The sequence below is a fragment of the Aristolochia californica genome, unplaced genomic scaffold (genome assembly GCF_029961685.1).
Source record: "Aristolochia californica isolate CCGP_79_NKW_82.1479 unplaced genomic scaffold, dmAriCali1.0.hap1 SCAF_16, whole genome shotgun sequence".
In the NCBI taxonomy this organism is placed as follows: domain Eukaryota; kingdom Viridiplantae; phylum Streptophyta; class Magnoliopsida; order Piperales; family Aristolochiaceae; genus Aristolochia; species Aristolochia californica.
In genome coordinates this window covers 19,941,122-19,959,710 of record NW_027181837.1, presented here as the reverse complement: position 1 = coordinate 19,959,710, position 18,589 = coordinate 19,941,122, and the positions used below count along the sequence as shown (strand labels likewise).

General features: G+C 41.0%; 3 protein-coding genes across 5 annotated transcripts; all 3 read right to left on the bottom strand.

Annotated features, from left to right (window-relative positions):
• Positions 1–4: 4 nt before the first annotated feature.
• LOC137952704 (cationic amino acid transporter 1-like) lies at positions 5–1,705 on the bottom strand. Its single transcript, XM_068799765.1, has 2 exons — positions 1,489–1,705; positions 5–1,389 (listed from the first exon to the last, which is right to left on the bottom strand). The coding sequence occupies exons 1-2, from the start codon at positions 1,688–1,690 to the stop codon at positions 5–7; spliced, it is 1,587 nt and encodes a 528-aa protein (XP_068655866.1). The 5' UTR covers positions 1,691–1,705.
• Positions 1,706–4,353: 2,648 nt separating this feature from the next.
• Positions 4,354–8,179, bottom strand: LOC137953179 (cationic amino acid transporter 1-like). Its single transcript, XM_068800438.1, has 3 exons — positions 7,886–8,179; positions 6,876–7,363; positions 4,354–6,043 (listed from the first exon to the last, which is right to left on the bottom strand). Exons 2-3 carry the CDS (start codon positions 7,282–7,284, stop codon positions 4,623–4,625), a joined length of 1,830 nt encoding a protein of 609 aa, XP_068656539.1. The 5' UTR covers positions 7,285–7,363; positions 7,886–8,179; the 3' UTR covers positions 4,354–4,622.
• Positions 8,180–9,475: 1,296 nt separating this feature from the next.
• On the bottom strand, positions 9,476–14,644 carry LOC137953241 (BTB/POZ domain-containing protein At1g30440-like). Of its 3 annotated transcripts, none has more exons than XM_068800532.1 (5): positions 14,137–14,644; positions 13,418–13,886; positions 12,254–12,323; positions 10,713–11,933; positions 9,476–10,144 (listed from the first exon to the last, which is right to left on the bottom strand). In XM_068800532.1, exons 2-5 carry the CDS (start codon positions 13,474–13,476, stop codon positions 9,602–9,604), a joined length of 1,893 nt encoding a protein of 630 aa, XP_068656633.1. In that variant the 5' UTR covers positions 13,477–13,886; positions 14,137–14,644; the 3' UTR covers positions 9,476–9,601. The 3 variants fall into 3 exon arrangements, with proteins under 3 accessions (XP_068656633.1, XP_068656634.1, XP_068656632.1); XM_068800533.1 differs by having other exon boundaries at positions 13,418–13,574; XM_068800531.1 differs by having other exon boundaries at positions 13,418–14,644.
• Between the last annotated feature and the right edge of the window lie 3,945 nt (positions 14,645–18,589).

Here is an 18,589-nt window from a genome sequence, read left to right as displayed (position 1 = left end):
ATAATCAAGAAAATTCAGTTCTACTCTCTTCTCCATGAGCAGCAACGCCTTCTTCAACAACCTTCTCAATCGGATTCTCCTCTCGAGCGCTCTCCATGGCGGTGTCATATGAAGCATGGAGCCCAAAGAGGAAGTAATACACAAGCAGAATCACCGTCCAAACTGCAAATCTTATGAAGGAGGCTTTATCGATGGATCCCAAAAGGAAGATATTGATTGCTATGGAGGCTGAAGGCAGCCATGGCACCAGAGGAGCCCCCCAGAGCTTGGGTGCTCTTGCTTTTTTCAGTAAAATTTGCACACCCAGAGTTCCCAGGAACCAGATGCCGCCGGTAATTGCATATAGCGCCCATCCATTCACGTGGGCTGCCCATCCCACCGCAAGCCCCAGTGACGACAAGACAATGACGATAAGAAATAAGATCAGCTTGTTTCGGTCGGTTACGGACGTCTCCCCGGCGACGTAGTATCGTCTGATGAGGAGTGCGATGGCGACGAGGGTGAAGATGAAGAGGGTGGCGATGGAGAGAAGGTTGGAGAGGATAGCGAGCTCGGTGAAGAAGGCGACGATGGAGATACCCACGATCATCGTCACAGTGGCGGCTATGGGAGTTTTTGTATGCTTGTTCACGGTGGCGAGGCACGGAGGGAGCAAGTGCGTTCGGGCCATGTGGGTGACGTAGCGAGCCTGGCCGACGGCGGCGGTGAGCAGGACGGTTGTCATGCCCTTGAGTGCCCCCAGGGCGACGATGTACTTGGCCCAGCTCATGCCGATGACCTCGAAAGCCACTGAGAAGGGAGCGTTGGCATCGATGGTCTTGTAAGACTGCATCATGCACAGCGTGACGGCCATGGCGCAGTACAGAACGGTGATGATGGACATGGAGCCGATGAGACCGATGGGAATGTCTCGGCCGGGGTTCTTGGTCTCCTCCGCCATGGTGGCGACGGCGTCGAAGCCAACGAAGGCGAAGAAGAGAATGGCGGAGGCTTTGAAGATGCCGTGGGGGCCGTAGGGCGCGAAGTCCGACAGGTTAGAGGCGTGAGAGTGGGAGAGGCCGGCGATGATAACGAAGATGATGATGACGACGTGGATAATGGAGGCCACGTAGTTGAAGCGAGAAGAAGCCTTGGTGCTGAAAATTGCTCCTGCTCCAATGACGAACAGTACGACAACGGCAATTGGATCCAAGTGGTTGTAATTCTCGGCGAGGCTGGGTACGATGATGCGGAGATCGTCGGGATGGCGGTTGATCAGGGTGGCGAAGTAGGACGTCCATCCCCTCGCCACCGCCGCTCCGCTCACCAGGTACTCCAAGATGATGTTTCCGGCGGCAATGAACGCCATGAAATCTCCCATTTCCACTCTTAGATAAGCAAACGAACCTCCTGAAGATTCATTCACATAACACAGCTCTAGGTTAACCAATAGGATCAAAATGAAATCTCTAACCAGATAAACGAATCGCTTGAACTAACGCAGCCCACCTGCAACTGGAATCTCAACGGCGAACTCTGTGTAACACATGACGGCGAGCATGGCGGAGACACCGGAGAAGAGGTAAGAGATGACGATGGCGGGACCTGCGTCGTTCTGGGCTTCAATCCCGGTGAGCACGAAAATACCAGCACCGATAACGGCGCCGAGTCCAAACCAGAGAATGTCCCACCAAGTAAGTGTCTTCTTCATCTCGTGCTGGCTTCTCGCCTTGACCTCCGTCACCTCGGTCGTGTCCAGCGACCTCGTGAAGACCCGATTGGCGAGCCTCGTTGGAGTTTCACGAACCGCTTTGACATAGTTTCCCCAGCTCTGAAACGACTCCTCCGGGAAGCAGTTTCTGAACCTGCAGAACTGGCGGAGGCGGGGCGTGCCGCCTAAGCTGGTTCCGTCGAGATGCATTTTCACTGCGTAAGAAAAAAGGGTTTGTGAGTAATATTGTCAGTATGGATATACGAAGGGGTAACAAATAAGGTTGTTAAGATAAGATAAACGTTTATAACAGATAAATATTTGAATACAAACGTGTGTTGAGATATTATCTCTATCTGAATTATGGTACGTAGATTCAACATATCCTTAACGGTAAGTAAAAACAGCGAAAATCTGCACAGAAACAAAATACTGGGTAATGAAATAGCTTACAGGATTTGGAGTCTGTAACAATAACTACGAATAGTCGGAACAGGTCGGGACGGGAGCCACGGCGAATCACGGTTCACATACCCAACATCGCTATGGCGGAAGAACCATCAAATTCTAGTTTTGAAGTTAGCCCCAGCCGTTCTGAACCATTTCCCCTCAATTCCGCGCCGGATTCCGCTATTTTTTATAAACAATTCTCCTACCGTCTCTTTCCTTTGATTCGTCCCTTCAAAGCAAATAAGAGACAATTTCATAAGAATTTAAAGGTTGTTTGGTAGCAGCAAGTGTATTACTGATGATTTTTATTTTTTGAAAGTATTCAAATATGGTAGATGATCCTTTCTTCATGATGGCAAGTTGATAATGAGTGCGAGTAGGGGTGGCATCAAGCCGAGTCAAGGTCGAACCTCGTCTTAAGCTTAAAATTATTATCGAATTCGAGCCTAAAATTTTTAACCAAGTTCGAACTGAGCTTCAAGCCGAGCTCGAGCTTCAACTTACATTTAAATTTTTTTAAAAAATATATATAAAATAAATTGTATATAAAATTATGCATATATTTTACATAAAATTAGGTGTATCCTATGTATATAATATATGTATAAGATTGGGTATGACCTCTACTTAAAATTGAACAAAATCTATGTATATAATACTTGTATAAAATTCAGCATGACCTCTACTTAAAATTGGGCATAATCTATATACATAATACATGCATAAATACTCCATAACACTCCATAAAATTGTCTATACATTCCATAAACACTCCATGAAATTTTTCATGAGACTCCATAGCTCGAGCTTCAACATACATTTTCTATACAGTTTTCTACCCCATCTTGGTAGGAAAATCTTACTTAGAAAATTATATGATTTTTAATAAGAATTTTCAATTAGAAAAAATTTAAAAAAACATGAGACATCATAGAAACTTATTTCTATAAAATGTATTTTTAATTTTTTTCAAGAGCTATGAGGAAGGAGAGTTTAAGGAAATTTTTTCTTTTTTTACTTTATGATTTCGCACAAGTGCGAAATCATCTTTGCGCAAGGGGAGGGGGGAGATTATTTCTCCCCTAATCTCTCCCCTGAACTTACTTGTTCAGGTTTTCTGCCGAGACGACGCAGAGAGAAGGGGGTTACGAAGCCGGGGAGGACCTGTCGTCGGGGATGACGACTGCAACGGCGGTGACGACAGAAACAAAGGTGACGGTGAGGAGAGGAAGAAATCGGAGGACAAAATTGAATGGATGGCCATAGAGGCGGCTGACGAGCAGCTGTGTACGACGGTAGAGGCGGCGACTACAGCCGACGGGAGGGGCTGGGTGGTGACAAGGGGAGGAAATTTTTTTCCCCTTCTCTCTCCCGCTTCCCCAATCCCGTCTCACCTCGAGCCGGCTTGCGAGTTGACGAACCGAACATGGTTTCGGTTGAGCTCGGCTCGTTAAGGTAAACGAGCCGATTTAATTTTTAATATTATTTTTTATTACTTAAATAGTTAAATATTATGCTTTCTTTTAATTTTTTAAAGTTCATTGTATATTTGTAAAGGCTACACTAGCATTGAAGAAATTTTTTGGTAAAATAATTAGTATATAAATTGAATAGGTCAATTTAGGTAGTTTATTAACATTTAAAATATTAAATTATATAAATTAATATTTTTAATTTAAGTTATATTTTAATATTATTTTTAAAATAAAAATAAATCAATTTAGTTAATAAAAAGTTTTAAAATGGGTATTATAAAAAAATTATTTTATTTATATTTTAAATAAATAATTATAAAATATAAAATGTTTTTAACGTATAAAACTATAATATTCATATATTTATGTTGATGTAAAAGGAAGCCAATCCTCAAATAGACGTGACCTTTGATATAAGAAGAAAAAAAAATTACAAAATTCCGAAGTGGTGTAGGGTCCAACCTCTTATTTGGTCCTTCGATTCCATCACCATATGGGAACACAATATGTATTTTGCTAAACTGCAACCCTTTTGATCAATTATAACTTTTAGTCTCTACTTAGTGTTTGACGATAAAATTTGATTCCATATTGCGATAGTGGATCGAAGACAGTGACAAAGTAACAACGAAAACAATTGTGTGTTAGTACTCTGCGTACAAATATCCGACAAAGGTTATAAGGAAATTCAAAGATTTAATGTTTATCTATAGACCTTTCTCCCTCAACAAACAAATTTCTTTCTTAGGGTTCTTATCAGATTTGTCTCAAGTTTTCCTAAAAGCTCACAATGGACGTCTATTTATAGGGTGTCGGGTGTGTTTAACTACCCCATCTCGCTCCTCCCATTCACTGTACAAGCAACTACACATCTATCCTTATCGGCTAATCTCTAAATTAATACTTGAAAGATAATTACGGAGACTTAATTTCAATTCAAATAGATTACCTTCACGATCATTCACAGCCACGAAACTCTAAATTGAATCGCTTTCTCTGCGGAAGAACTAGGTACCGGAAGCTTTGTTGTCCTTAAAATCTGCAGCCGTGCTTTTCTCTCCCTCGCCAGAAACTGGCACGAATGTTTCATTTCCCTCCTCCAGTTTCCTCACCTTCGCAGTCTTCTCCCCGTCTCTCTTTGCTGTATCATAAGAAGCATGGAGCCCCATAAAAAAGTAGTAGACGAGCAAAAACACTGTCCACACGCCGAACCTCATAAAAGATTTGCCGTCGATGGATCCGAGCAAGAAGACATTGATGGCGATTGAAGCCGAGGGGAGCCATGGCACCAGCGGTACTCCCCACAGCCTTGGGTTCCTCGCGTGGGGTACGAACAATTTCAGTCCCAACGTCGCGCTAAACCAGATGGGGACCGTGACCACGTAGCCGATCCAGCCATCACTGATGCCCCAATAGGTGGAGGTGGCTATGGACGAGGCAAGGATGAGAACGATGAACACGATCATTTTGTTCCGATCCACGGTCGAAGTCGTTCCGCTCACGTAATAGCGGCGGACCAGCAAGGCTACGGACACGAGCATGAAGATGAAGAGCGTGGAGATGGAAAGGAGATTGGAGAGAATGCTGAGTTTCGTGAAGAAGGCGATAACGGCTGTGGCTGCAAGCATCACCATGGTTGCGTAGATGGGTGTCCCGGTCTTGCCATGCACGTAAGCCAAGCACGGTGGGACCATATGGGTGCGGGCGATGTGGGTGAGGTACCTCGCTTGGCCCACCGCGCTTACAAGCAGCACTGTAGTCATTCCTTTCAGTGCCCCGAATGCAACAATGTACTTCGCCCAGTTCATTCCTACCGCCTCGAACGCCACCGAAAACGGAGCATTCTCATCGATCTTCTTGTAGGGCTGCATCAGGCAGAGCGTCACGGCGAGGAGGCAATACGTCAATGTGGTGATGGTCATGGAACCAACGAGTCCGATGGGGATGTCGCGGGCGGGGTTCTTGGTCTCTTCAGCCATGGTGGAGACAGCGTCGAAGCCGATATAGGCGAAGAAGAGCACCGCGGAGGCCTTGAAGACGCCGCGGGTGCCAAAAGGGGAGAAAGGGGTGTAATTAGCGGTATCAGCCTGGGTGAGGCCGGCGATTATGATGAAGAGGATGACGGCGACGTGGATGATGGAGGCAACGTAGTTGAAACGGGAGGTGCCTTTGGTCGAATAGACAGCGAGCACGCAGATGACACATATGACGACGACGGCGATGGGGTCGAGATGGTTGTAATCGTCGGAGAGGCGGTGGGCGATGATGAGGAAGTCCTCCGGATCGTGGTTGAGAAGAGTCGCAAAGTAGGATGTCCACGACCGAGCCACAGCAGCGCCACTGATCACGTACTCGAGAAGGATGTTTCCGGCCGCGATGAAAGCCACGAAATCCCCGAGCTCCACCCGGAGATAGGCGAACGAACCACCTGGTAAGAAAATTATCAGATTTTTCTTGATCTTGGCTGTAAGCTGGGTTCATGCAATAAGATGCGCTTCTAGTTCTCGTAAACTGAAAACTATGATCTACGATGACATCCCCAACTGCGCATTAAAATGTAAACACTAGTTTTTGAAGATTTTCGTTGTGAGACAACAGCTAATTGAATTTTTCTCAATCGAGGGTTAAGATTCTAAATCACCTTTAATAAAGATTCTACAGTTCTACAGACAGTCTCAAAGACAAGAGATAGGCAATTAGTCCTTTCGTACGCATTTCAAAATTGAAAATTTGACAAAAGAAAATAACAATTATGTGAACTCAATATTTTCAAGCATGTGTGTTTCCCATAACAACCATCCCCTTGCTTTTGAAATTTATCTGAAATTTTTTTATTTCTATTAATTTTCTGATTCTTAGACAGTCATACAGGTTATTAAGGCCACTCAATGAACTTCAAGTTGCATAGAATGTCATCGCCTCCGATAGCAATTATTATTTGTTTCTTCATACCTAAAAAAGGTATCCTAAATTTGAAGACCTCGAACTTGAAAGAAAAGGTTGTTTCAATTGTAAGAAGGAAAAACAGCACCTAGAGCCTAAGAGATTGTTTGTAATTTGAATCATTCAAGGAAAACGAAAATCATATAAATATGTTTTTTGCTTATTTTTTATTTATTTTTCTCGGATAAAGAAGGAACTTATCTTTTGACTTATATACAGAGTAGGAACCGGGAAGAAATCTTATACCACAAAATTTCATAATTTTTTAACAAATTATTTTTTAAAAGAAGTAGATGATGGGAAGAACTTGGAAGTACCTGCGACTGGAATTTCAACGGCGAACTCAGTGTAGCAAAAGACGGACAGCATGGCAGAGATGCCGGAGACGACGTACGATAGGACAACAGCTGGTCCAGCTTCCTCCTTTGCCTCGAGACCTGTCAAAACGAATATTCCGGCACCGATGACGGCTCCGATGCCGAACCAAATGAGATCCCACCAGGTGAGGTTCTTCTTCATGTCGTGCTGACTCCGTGCTCGCACCTCGTTCAGTTCCGTGTCGTCGTGCGAGCGCGTTAGCACCCGATCCTTGAGCCGAGGAAAGGTCTCCTTCAGCGCCTGCGCATAGTTTCCCCAGCTTTGGAACGATTCCTCCGGCAGGAAATCGTCTTTCGTGAATGAGCAGAATCGCCTCTTCACGGTGGTCCCGCCGTCTCCGGCTCCCATTTTTTTCTGATGCGGGTAGTGGTCGAGGAGATCGAGTTTTGGCCGGTCGGAGTATCAGTATCTACTTCACAGTGGGAACCTGCATAAAAACGGAAAACCAGACAAGATTCATTCCGACAAGAAATATCAAGTTCGATTTGACAAGCTAACGCTGATGAGAATCGATTTGGAAGGTTAATTTCAACAAGACAAGAAAACCGATTTGGAAAGATCTAGATCAGAATCTCCGATTTCGACGGAGAGATGCCTCAAGGAGAGAAATCCGGAAGATCGGGATCTCTATGCAGAAAGCCAGTTCAATAGGGGAAGATACATCAAGCATCTACTTTCAGTAGACCAGCAGCTATATAGTTCCACTAAAATTGCACCATTACCGCACATCTAACATCAGAAACATCAGAAATCCTACCACGGTTCGTTAAAAAATAAACCTCCAAGTTCAAACGAGTAACGAAACAGAAACTGAAATACATTCGCACCGCTACACGGAAGCCATTAAAAACGATAAGGAAAGCTTTCCAACAGGCAGGCACAGCCGCTAGGCTCCAAACAGAACCAAACGAACTTAGATACAGGTAAGAATCGCACGAGAATTTCAAACCTGACGGAATCGGTTGACTGATAAAAAAACTATTCCTCCTCCGCTGAAACTAACAACATCGAAGCTTCCATGCCCTTGGATTTATAGATAAGCACTTCAAAGCAGGGACAAGAATCAGCAATATTTTATTCTACAGAAACTAAAAAGTCGCGGAACGGAATCTCCTCAGAAAGGCTGGGAGATTCGTTTGTCGATTAAGGGAGAGGAACTGGTGGATAAGTAAAGTAACTGGTCAGAGCTTTAAAAAGAGAAACTGGAGGCAGAGGAGAGAAAAAGAGGGGACACGAATGAAGAGGAAATTCATGCCAAACGCCCGCTGAAGCTTACTCTGAATGTAGACACGAAAACGCAGAAAGGAAGAAAAGAGTGTGCTTGAGCTGTATGTGGACTGTAGTTTACATATGCGGTCGTAGGTTTTTTTTGGCAGATTTGTATACGAAAAGCCATTTCGTCCGAAATATGCCAAAAAAAAAAAAAATTCCAGATCCAAAAAGCCTCGGATGGCTGAGATTGATCGAATCGCTGAGATAACCAACGACTGAGATAAAAATCTTTTTTTTGGGTCAAATTTGTACGGAAACGGGACCGAGGCAGAAGCTGACAGTGTGAACGCAGCTGTTTTTACGTGGAAGTTTAATCGTCATAATATTTTTATAAAGTCAACGTCAACTGTCTCGACTTACATTGTTTTGGGTTTTTAGGCATTTTAAGAAACCCCTTAGAAGTCGCTGTCGTCTCTTGTGTGATTGGTTTGAATTGCGCCGGGCTAGGGACGGTAACATGTGACGCGTAACGATATGTTATTGTCAGTATCTGAAATTTGTTTGTTGCACGTGGTAATTAGATAAATAGGTAACTAGATGTTTTAAAATGTGTATTGAATTATAAAATGAAAAATAATTATATTTCAGATAATATAAATAGTTTATTTTAGTTAAGAGAGATTATCTTTGACGTAAAATAGGATTTTTTTTTTTTAATTTGAGCGAAAGAGGTATAGAGCCGACCATGATTTTTTGACACAGTATGGAGGTGCAAAAACTCAGAAAATAATGGGTATTAGAATTGAAAAAAAAAAGATAGAATATAACTTAAACTACTAGATATTATGATAGATAAAAAAATGATCATATTATCTTTGTGAGTTGACTAAGTCAATTCATAGAATCTGTTATGATACCATATTGAATTTCTTTGTTGTAATATGAGGATATGAACCCCTATTTATAATAAAAGAAAGTAGTAAATTCTAATTACAATTAAAGTATCAATTTCCCAATTATACCCAAAGTACTTAAAAAGATAAATCCTAAAACAATTAAACAATTAAACATAAATATAAAACTAGTAATACTAAAACACATTTTAACTAAAACTCTTTTATAAGACTTCTGTAAGACTCCACCACATTAATTCTAATTCCGTAAAACTTCTTACTATGAGAGTCATATAAAAGAAAGACATGCAGAGGAAGTTCCCAAAGGTGGGAAATTTTGTCATTGCTGGTACAAGATGACTAGAGTTAAACAAGATATATTTTCACATCTCCTTTAATGGTTGAAACAAACCAAAGCAAAATGATACAAGGGATTGAAACAAATACTACCAACAAATAAGGAGATTGAATCGACAGTTTCTGATTTAGAGAAAGATGAGAAGAAAAAAACAAATTAGAAATACAATGAGAATCACGAGTTGAGAAAGAAACATCTACTTTTACCCTTCAACAGACAAGTTCTTCTTATGTTTCCCATGTCTGTCTTTTAATATATCCGCCTTTCCCTTTCCGCTGTTCTGGTCGCTAACTGAACCTTCTTGTGCACTGCACATCTGTGACTTAATCTTGAATCCAAACTTCTTTGATACACTTGTCCAAGCACTTCTTGCCTTCCCCAACTTCTCTATCTCCTGTCTCATGTTTGTACATTCCTTCTCAAGCTCTGAAACACGCATTCTCATGTTATCCATGCCGACTTTTAGGACTTGATTTTCTCGAACTGCTGAGGCCCATCCACCTTCATTCGACCCAGCAAAACCACTCCTCAGTGGCCTAGAGCCCTCCAGGTTGTCAGAGACGAGGAAGCAACCAGCTATTGAAGTTCTCAACTGGAGTTGTTCAAAGAACAGGACTTGAACTACTACTCTGAGGGATAACCTCTCATTTTGAGCTGCATGAGTACAGGCTTCTAAGGAGAGCTTTTGGCAATCCATTAGCCTGCAAAGTTGTTCTCTGTCAGAGTCTGTGAGCCATGGGTGTGCCTGAGGAGTGTAGAAGTTAATCATTAAAGAACGATCTAAATAAATGAAATCATTGAAGTCACCATCATTCTTTTAAACAGTGTCAACTGTCTGACTATCTAATTGAGTTTCTCTCACATATAAGCTTATATGTATTAGGATTTTCAGGTCCTACGGGGTCAAAATATTTGACAAGAAGCATCCATTCTCAGGCTTCTTATGGAAGAGAAGATTTGACAACAAGCTTCCACTATTACATCGGGGCTCGGAATGTTCTAAGTGGGGTGAAAATGAGCATCATAGATTGGGAGTGACTTTAACCAATACATGCTACTGGAAGAAGAAGAAACCGCCTATGTTGTTTATTTCAGTCAGAAAGCTTTGTTTAGTGATGCTCTCAAGAAGAGATTTTAACACCGGAATTTTCCTTGCAAATTCCAAGGGATTGCAGGCCACATAAGTGGACAAATTAGGGAGCTCGATGTAACAATTTCACATTTTGTCATTTTTAGCTTACAAAAGAGAATAATCCTTCCCATTAAACAATAGAGTGGGGCACCTGCAAACAGGATATGAGTGTGAAGCATACCTTCAAGTATATGTCAATTGCACGATAAAGCCCGTCATCCAAAGGCCTAGCATAATCAGGGACAGCTGCAGCCAATGACTGAAACTTTGGTAACTTCAAGTTAACATCTGGTGCAACTTCTGCTAGATAACCATCAATAAGCTTCGCTACCATCGTTATTGGAGTCAAAGAAGGAGAACCCATCAACTGCCCATCATCAACAGAACATGGTGAGGCCCCACCAGTGGCCTGATCAAATGCTAAAAAGTGTTCCAAAATACGATGAACACATTCTACATTATAGAGTGTCTCCATGGAGTATGAGAAATTTGGCATTAACAGATCTTCCAGCACTGCCTGGTCCAATTGCATTCCTATTCTCCTCTCCATGTTTGATATGCAAGATTGGCTTGCTTTTAGAATCATGGCAGTCCGAAGTAGACCAAAAAGAAACTTAGTGGATGTAAGTCCTTTTTGCATGGGTAATAAGCTATCTATCTCCTCAAGTAAGTGTTTCTGCTCTACTTCAGAGAGTGAGGATGCCACGGGAACCAGACGGTTACTTGATTCACTTGGACTATGGCGCCTATTCAAGCCTGGAAGATATCTTTTTGCATAATAGGTGAGGGACCCAGCTATGGTCTCTTGCTTGATGCCCCGTGATTCCATAACAGAGATTAGCCTTTTATAGAGGGGAAGGCTTAAAGATGAAACATCTTCATACCACCAATCTGAACTAGCATTTCTTGGCCTTGCTCCTGTGCTTATTCCATTCCAGAGGACAGTTCCACCTGGACTCTGCATGGCCCCTTGTTCCATCATGGGCCACCCAAATAGGTTTGGGTCTGTACAAGCTTTCATAGCAAGTGCCTCAGTACATCTCTTCACAATATTCAAATCTTCAGCATATGGTAGCAAGTCCTCACATGTTTGAAGTGCCTTGATAGAATCTTTCCAACTACGAAGAACAACTTGGTTAAGGAAAACCTCTGACTGTGAGATAAGATTCCCCTCTCGATACTCTTCTGTCATTTGAAGATGCTCAGCAGCACATCGTAGGTAAACAACATTGGAAGCAGTGATTTGTTCTAGCTTAACACCATAACAGAATTTTGCCACTAGTTCAAATGCTTTGGCTCCACCAGGGATGTCAGGAAGACTTATAACACAACCCTTTTCCCCATCACCAGAACCCTCAGCAATTAATCTGTTCATGACTCCGCTCCTGGAAAGTAAGGGAAACTGCAGTGGAGGATAAAAAATAAGATTAGGATATAGAAAGGTGGAAATACCGATTCACTGGGCCAACCTGTGACTCGGGCGGATTGACCCAGATTTGGGAAGGGACAAGTCAGGTCAGGGGATGGACTCATCCCTCCTATTTTCCTGCAAGTCCCCTCAAATCGTCCCAAGTCCAGACTTGGACCCGTGAAATCCATGTGACCCGACTCCAATCTCAACAGGTCCGAGTCAAATCCTGAATCCAGGTTGCAGAACCCTGGAAGCAACAAACAGCAACAAGTGACAGCTCCAACTTAGAAGTTTATTGCAAAAGGACTCACCTTGTGAAGATGAAAAGACATCTCACCAACTTCCACAACAACATTGCTTGGAAGACCATTAACACAAAACCTACACCATGAATAAGGCCACTTGATACATCAATTATCTAAACAAAGGGAATGCAGCTGCTTATATTACTAATGCAACAATTATTTGTATCCCATGAAAAAGATTTCATCAAGGTGCCCATGTTACAAACTTCAGTATACCAATTTGACCAAAAACTCTATTAGATGAAAGATCAACAAAATCTAAGTGTAAATGAATCACACATGATAGTGATGAGCAAGTGCCCTGCTAAAACATGTACAGCCTAACTGCAAATTTTCAATAGAAACAAATAAAACAAGAAAAGAAGGACCTGAAACCAAATCTGCAGAGATAGTGTAGAAAATAAGAAAGCAATAAATTTTAAAAACCCATTCAGAAAACAGAATGCAGGAATAGGGAACTCTTACACCATCAAAACAAGCATGCCGCAGAAAGGCTAAATCTCAAAAACAAAAAAGAAAAGAAACAAACCCCAAAAAAAGGAAAAACAATCTGTATATTTACAAAGATGTCCTCATAGAAAATGCATCTATGCAAACAGATTGAATTACCCAATTCCAAAGAGCTTCTACAGTCCTTTAGAAATAGTGGCACAAGTCCCAAGCAAAATAAAAATGAAAAGAAAAAGAAAGGGGGAGAGAGAGAGAGAAGATTTGAAGATTAAAATCTCCAAATGATGCAACATGCAGTAGAATAAGAGATGTAACAATTGGTCACTTTAGCCAGAAAATGGAGACATGAAAATGGCAAATGAAGATATGCATGTGTGGAGGATAACTGAATTTGATATATCTACTCATAGATTGCAAATTCTTGTTTACCATCTTTAGGGACTTACACATACTGTAGCAAAACTATGCAATAAAATCGACAACAAATTCATATTCCAAACTATCTCAACACAAAACTAACAGGAAAAAGAAAGGAATCAAAATAGATGTCCTTTTCTTTTTCAAAGGATCATATTACTGTCTTTCCGCAGTGTTTTCAATCAGATCTATATTTAGACTAACTTTTATTTTGATACTATAAGGGATAGGATGTATGAACAGAAGAGATATCATGCGAACCAGCAAGGTACAAAGATAAGCGTATGAGGAAAGAGGGCATACCAGGCTTGCCCTTGCCGCTGAAATGCGTCAGATTCTGATCCTAGCTTCATACAAGCCATTTCTTCGACAAATTTAGCAAGAATGACTATGGTCACTTTCAGAAAGAGCTACCCAGTACCTAAATCGTCCTAGAGATGACCCCGAAGAACGTCTCACTCTGAGTAGGTCGCACAGAGCACACCAACGACGGCAGAAATCAGACAAACAATGTTGTTAAGTTTGGAGCATGATTAACGATTCTGTCTTAGAACTATAAGACCTGAGATTAACTCAGAATGAACTGCAAGGCATTTCACAACTATCCGAAGCAGTGAACCAATTCAAGGCAGGACCTGGAAAATTTCCACCCGCAACCAAACTGCAAACTCAGGAGACAATCCCAAACGCATCCAAAATGCCGTGATTTTTCAACAAATGCACAACTGATGTATACGACTGAAATCCCACTTCCAAAACCACCCCAAAAGCCCTAAAACATACAAAAAAGCAGCCCCTGCATTAGACGTTTCTGCTGACGAGCAAACCAATAAAGTGATTTCCTAAAACTAAACCACCAAAGAACAAAGAATTTCGTTCAAACTCAGAGAAAAACTACCCCAAGTCCCCGCAATGTCACAGAATCAGACATCCACAAGACGTCAACACTCACAAACGAGAAGACCCAGAAACACCTAATTTCATCCTAAACCACCAACATGACCTACTGTAAGACAAAATACCTTATCAATAGCCGCCGACAAAATCACCCGAAGATTCCGCTCAACGCAGATATGATGAAACAAATGAAAAACTAAGGCCTTCTGGTGTTTTTTTCTTCAACTAATCAGTACAATGAAGTTCACAAAGAACCACGAATTGCATCAGGAGCCAGAAACAAACGCTTTGACAATCACCAAGACGAAGAAAGGACTCCCAAAATCACTTCCACACATGAAAACGCATATCCCACCAATTTCAGCCCCGAGAAAACATCCAAAACTTCCAACTTCAACCTGAAATGATGAAAAACAGTAGAAAAAAAGACAGACCCTTTTACTGTTTCTGCATCGAGCGTTCAACTACCCTACAGAACACCACTCTGCAAGCGCATGAAACGCAAAACCCATCTGTCAAAGAACGAGAAAAACGAGTGGGGTCTTCGGTTTCAGCCCACTCATTTCCTTCTAGAACTCGGTTCAGAGAATCTGGAGAAGGACAGTGACCGAAACATCAAACAGAAAAAATAAAAATAAAAACCCAGAAATAAATTAATGAAAAATGAAAATTTGCAATCAATTAAACAATGGTCGTAGGAAGCAACAGCTGCATCTGTTTTCATCCAGCTGGACCATGTGGGAAGGAAAATTAGAAGAACCAGAAGCGAAGGGAGAGAAAATTTATTTGGCTTCGGTAATCCCGCTTACCACCAACTTAGGTAGTCCCTTTTTAGGGACCCGTGAGTTAATAGCAGGGCCCACTTTGTGGGGCTCACGCTATTGTGGACCGCCCGACTCGCTTCATGTGGACCCTGGTGAATTACTTGGGAAATCGAGTAGATCAGAATGCCTTAATTGGTAATGGTAACGTTCGGACCACACTGAAAAAGGCGAAATTAAAGCACCGGGGTAGTTGGGGTAGATGTGGCTCGGCTCCGGTCGGGTCTAATTTGAAGGAGTTGGCTACTAAGATAAATTTATTTAAATTAGACTAATTTGATGTTTCGATCTAATTCGTGGTAACTAAACTAAGATAAAATAAATTATATATTAAATATAATTTTTTAATTAAATCACATAGATAAAACCCAATCCAATCCAACTGAACTAAGTCCCTGTCAAATAAGTAAATAAAATTCAAAAAAAATTCTGTTTTAAACACGATTCTTTAATTTGTCGGGTCGACCGGGGACTCGGTCAAGTTGGTCGGGACAGCTGAACCCGAACGGGAGAAACGAGTCGTGATCTTTTGGTGGTCCCGCGGGACCAAAATCTGGCCAAAATAAATCTATAGGCTTGTGGGCCGCGGGTAGGAACCGGCCCGACCCCACTCATCATTGCATTTTGGATTTTGGATGAGGAAATATAAAAAAAGGAAGACAAGTAGACAAAAGAGGAAGGAGGAAGGAGGGTTTTATAAGTAACGCCAGGTCGTGGGGAGGCCCATTAAGTGAGGTGGGGCCTGGTGAATTTGGAATCGTATAACACAAGGCTTTGACTTTTAACTAGGGCCCATAGGTAACTGCTTTGAGAAGTAAGGAAGCCGAATTAATAAGCACGTTTAGGGGTTGAAATAAAGGACAAATGAACAATTAATTAATAGATTAAGTGGCTTAGCTGACAATGAGCTGGAGTTAGCCGGAACAGCTGAGGCAGAGCTGACAAGGTGGAGCTGGATATATATATATATATATATATATAGTAATTAATTAAAATAATAATGTTTGCTTGACTTTAGGGCAACACTTTCTGACTGAGCAGCAGCGTTGGAGTAAGCGAAGCCGACATTGGCGCCACTCTCCTGCGACCGATGCTTCTAAAGACGCGCCCATGAATCATTTTCTATTTCACCCTTCATCATACGCCCGCGTCATTGCTCGCCGCGCGTGCCACGCCCTCCCCCACGCCCACGCCGCCGCCCGCATTTTTCTAGTAATGATAAAAATAATTACTAGGATTTACGCAGTTACATATTTTAATTATTATTTAATTTCTATTTTAGTTCTCGTTTAATTTGACTCAACTGAGTTGACACGGATTTTGAATAACTCAGGGTTAAATCCCGGTTTTGGTTTGTTCATTCCGGTTTCATAATATAGGATAATATTATTTTCATATATAAATATTAGAAATAAATATTCAATTAAGGCACTTTATGCTTCGCGTCGCTAAATCAAGCCGCTTGTTGAGTTCCTTCCTCGGGCTTCCCAACGCGAATCCTCAGCGTCGCACGTGAACTCATGGAGAAGATTTGACATTGATGTGAATTCTCGAGTTGTGGGCCCACTGATCGTAGAAGGCTTCTTCGCCCCGGCGAGTCAACATTCAACTGAACTGGGTTAACTCAGGTGGTTGAGATTATGACAAAAAATAGTAATAAAATAAGAACGGGATTAAGTTTGTTAATCAACCACCTTTGGTTTCTAAGATGAGCTTTTCATCCCTTTTGCCGTAGGGGTATGTGCCCTTATGGGGGGACACATGAAGGGACCCCGCCCCCTTTGGAATGACTACAAGATGAAGCAAAAACCAAAAGGATTAGACAGAAAAAATTCGTTTAAAGCAGTCAACAAAGAAAGTAATCTTCAATCATTATCCCTTCTCAGGGCTTTAACAAAATCACGAGCGAGACAAATCAAGTTTTAAGAAAAAGTTGACATTTGGGTCGGGCTGGGCCCATCGTGCTGAATTTGAACGAGTGGTTCAAAATGGGATTTGTTAATGGATTGTTTGGGGACCCAATGCTTGAGGGTTTAGTGGACGTTCCTGATTATGAAATTAAAATGTTTTTCTTACATAATAATAATAATAATATTATATGATATTAAGAATACTTTGAACTTATTATTTTATATGAATTTGATTGGAAAAAAAATTAACCTATGAAATAGTGATGAAATATTCTCTTCATATTATTTCGACTTTCTTCCGATATTAATTTTGTTTTTATTCAATTTTATTTCAGTTTCTATTTTCTTTTAGTTTTTTCGTAGGCACTTACTCTGCTCCGATATTTTTCTTTTTTTATAATTTTTTATTGTTTAATTTTTTTAATTGTTTTTCTTTTATTCTAATATCTTTTTATTTGTGTCGGTTCCATTTTGTTTTAGTTTATAATTTCTTCTAATTGTTTCTTTTTCTTACCTATTTTTAATTTCTTCCTTCTGTAAAAAAAGGCCTCACTTATAATATATTTTATTTAAAATTATTTAAATTTTTATTTAGATCAAAATAGATAATATATTTGAAGAAATTTTCAGAGAAACCCTTTCCTTTTTTAAAGCTTATAAAAAAAAATTCTATTTTTTCTTTGTGTCATCTTGGGTCTACTTGAAGAGATAAATTTAGTGATAACTTCCAAGTTTGGGACCAATGATTATGATCACATAATTGAAATTTGGAGGACAAATATGGTTTAAGCATTGGCATACTCCAATGGACTAAATTTGGGACCTTATAATTGTTATGTCCCATACAAAACAAATTTAGAGGGAGTGGAGGGAGTGAATAGGTTTTTTCACCGTTAATGCCAAATTTTAATTTTTTTCCTTTTTCGATGTGCATTCTTTTTGGTAAATTTCATTTTGCATTCTTGAGTTTAAACTCGATATTCCTGCATAAGTAATCGATCTTATAACGAACATACTAGGATTTATATGTCAGAGTGGTTCTGTCCACTCTTATTAGAGTTTGTGGTCTGAGTTAGGTACTTGACTTTTCGCACCTTAAATGGTTAGTTTTTTCGGTTGTATTAGCTAAGTATCTGACTCAGAACTTCGTAGTTAAGCGAGCCTAGGTGAGAGTAATTCTAGGATGGGTGACCTCCTGGGAAGTACTCTTGCCTAGGACTTTGACATGGTATCAGAGCTAGGCACGCCACGGCCCGCGTTCGTATCCCGTGAGAAGCGGCTCCAGAATAGGTAGGGTGGGTGTCAGAGTGGTTCCGTCCACTCTTGTTAGAGTTTGTGGTCTGAGTTAGGTACTTGACTTTTCGTACCTTAAACGGTTAGTCTTTTCGGGTTATATTGGCTAAGTATCTGACTCAAAACTTCGTAGTTAAGCGAGCTTAGGTGAGAGTAATTTTAGGATGGGTGACCTCCTGTCAAGTACTCTGGCCTAGGACTTTGATATTATAGTAGTTCACAACCAAAACTCAGGTTTTTACATCCACTTTTAAGGTATAAAGAGTAAGGACATTTACATCATAAGACCTCAAGGGCCAAATTACATTGTTGCCCACATAGGAACTCTATGTACGCCTAGATCCACGATTGAGATTTTTTATAGTAACAAACTAGACACTACCTAGACCCGCACTTTGTATTTCAATAGCCAACTCGACTCGAAAGGCCTAACACACACAAAGATTCTCAGGCCACTCTATCCTTGACCTACACAAGGCTTATTAGCGACCAATTAAGCTCTTTGGCTTAGACTCCATAAGGGGCTTATCATAAGCTAAATAGGCTTGAAAGTT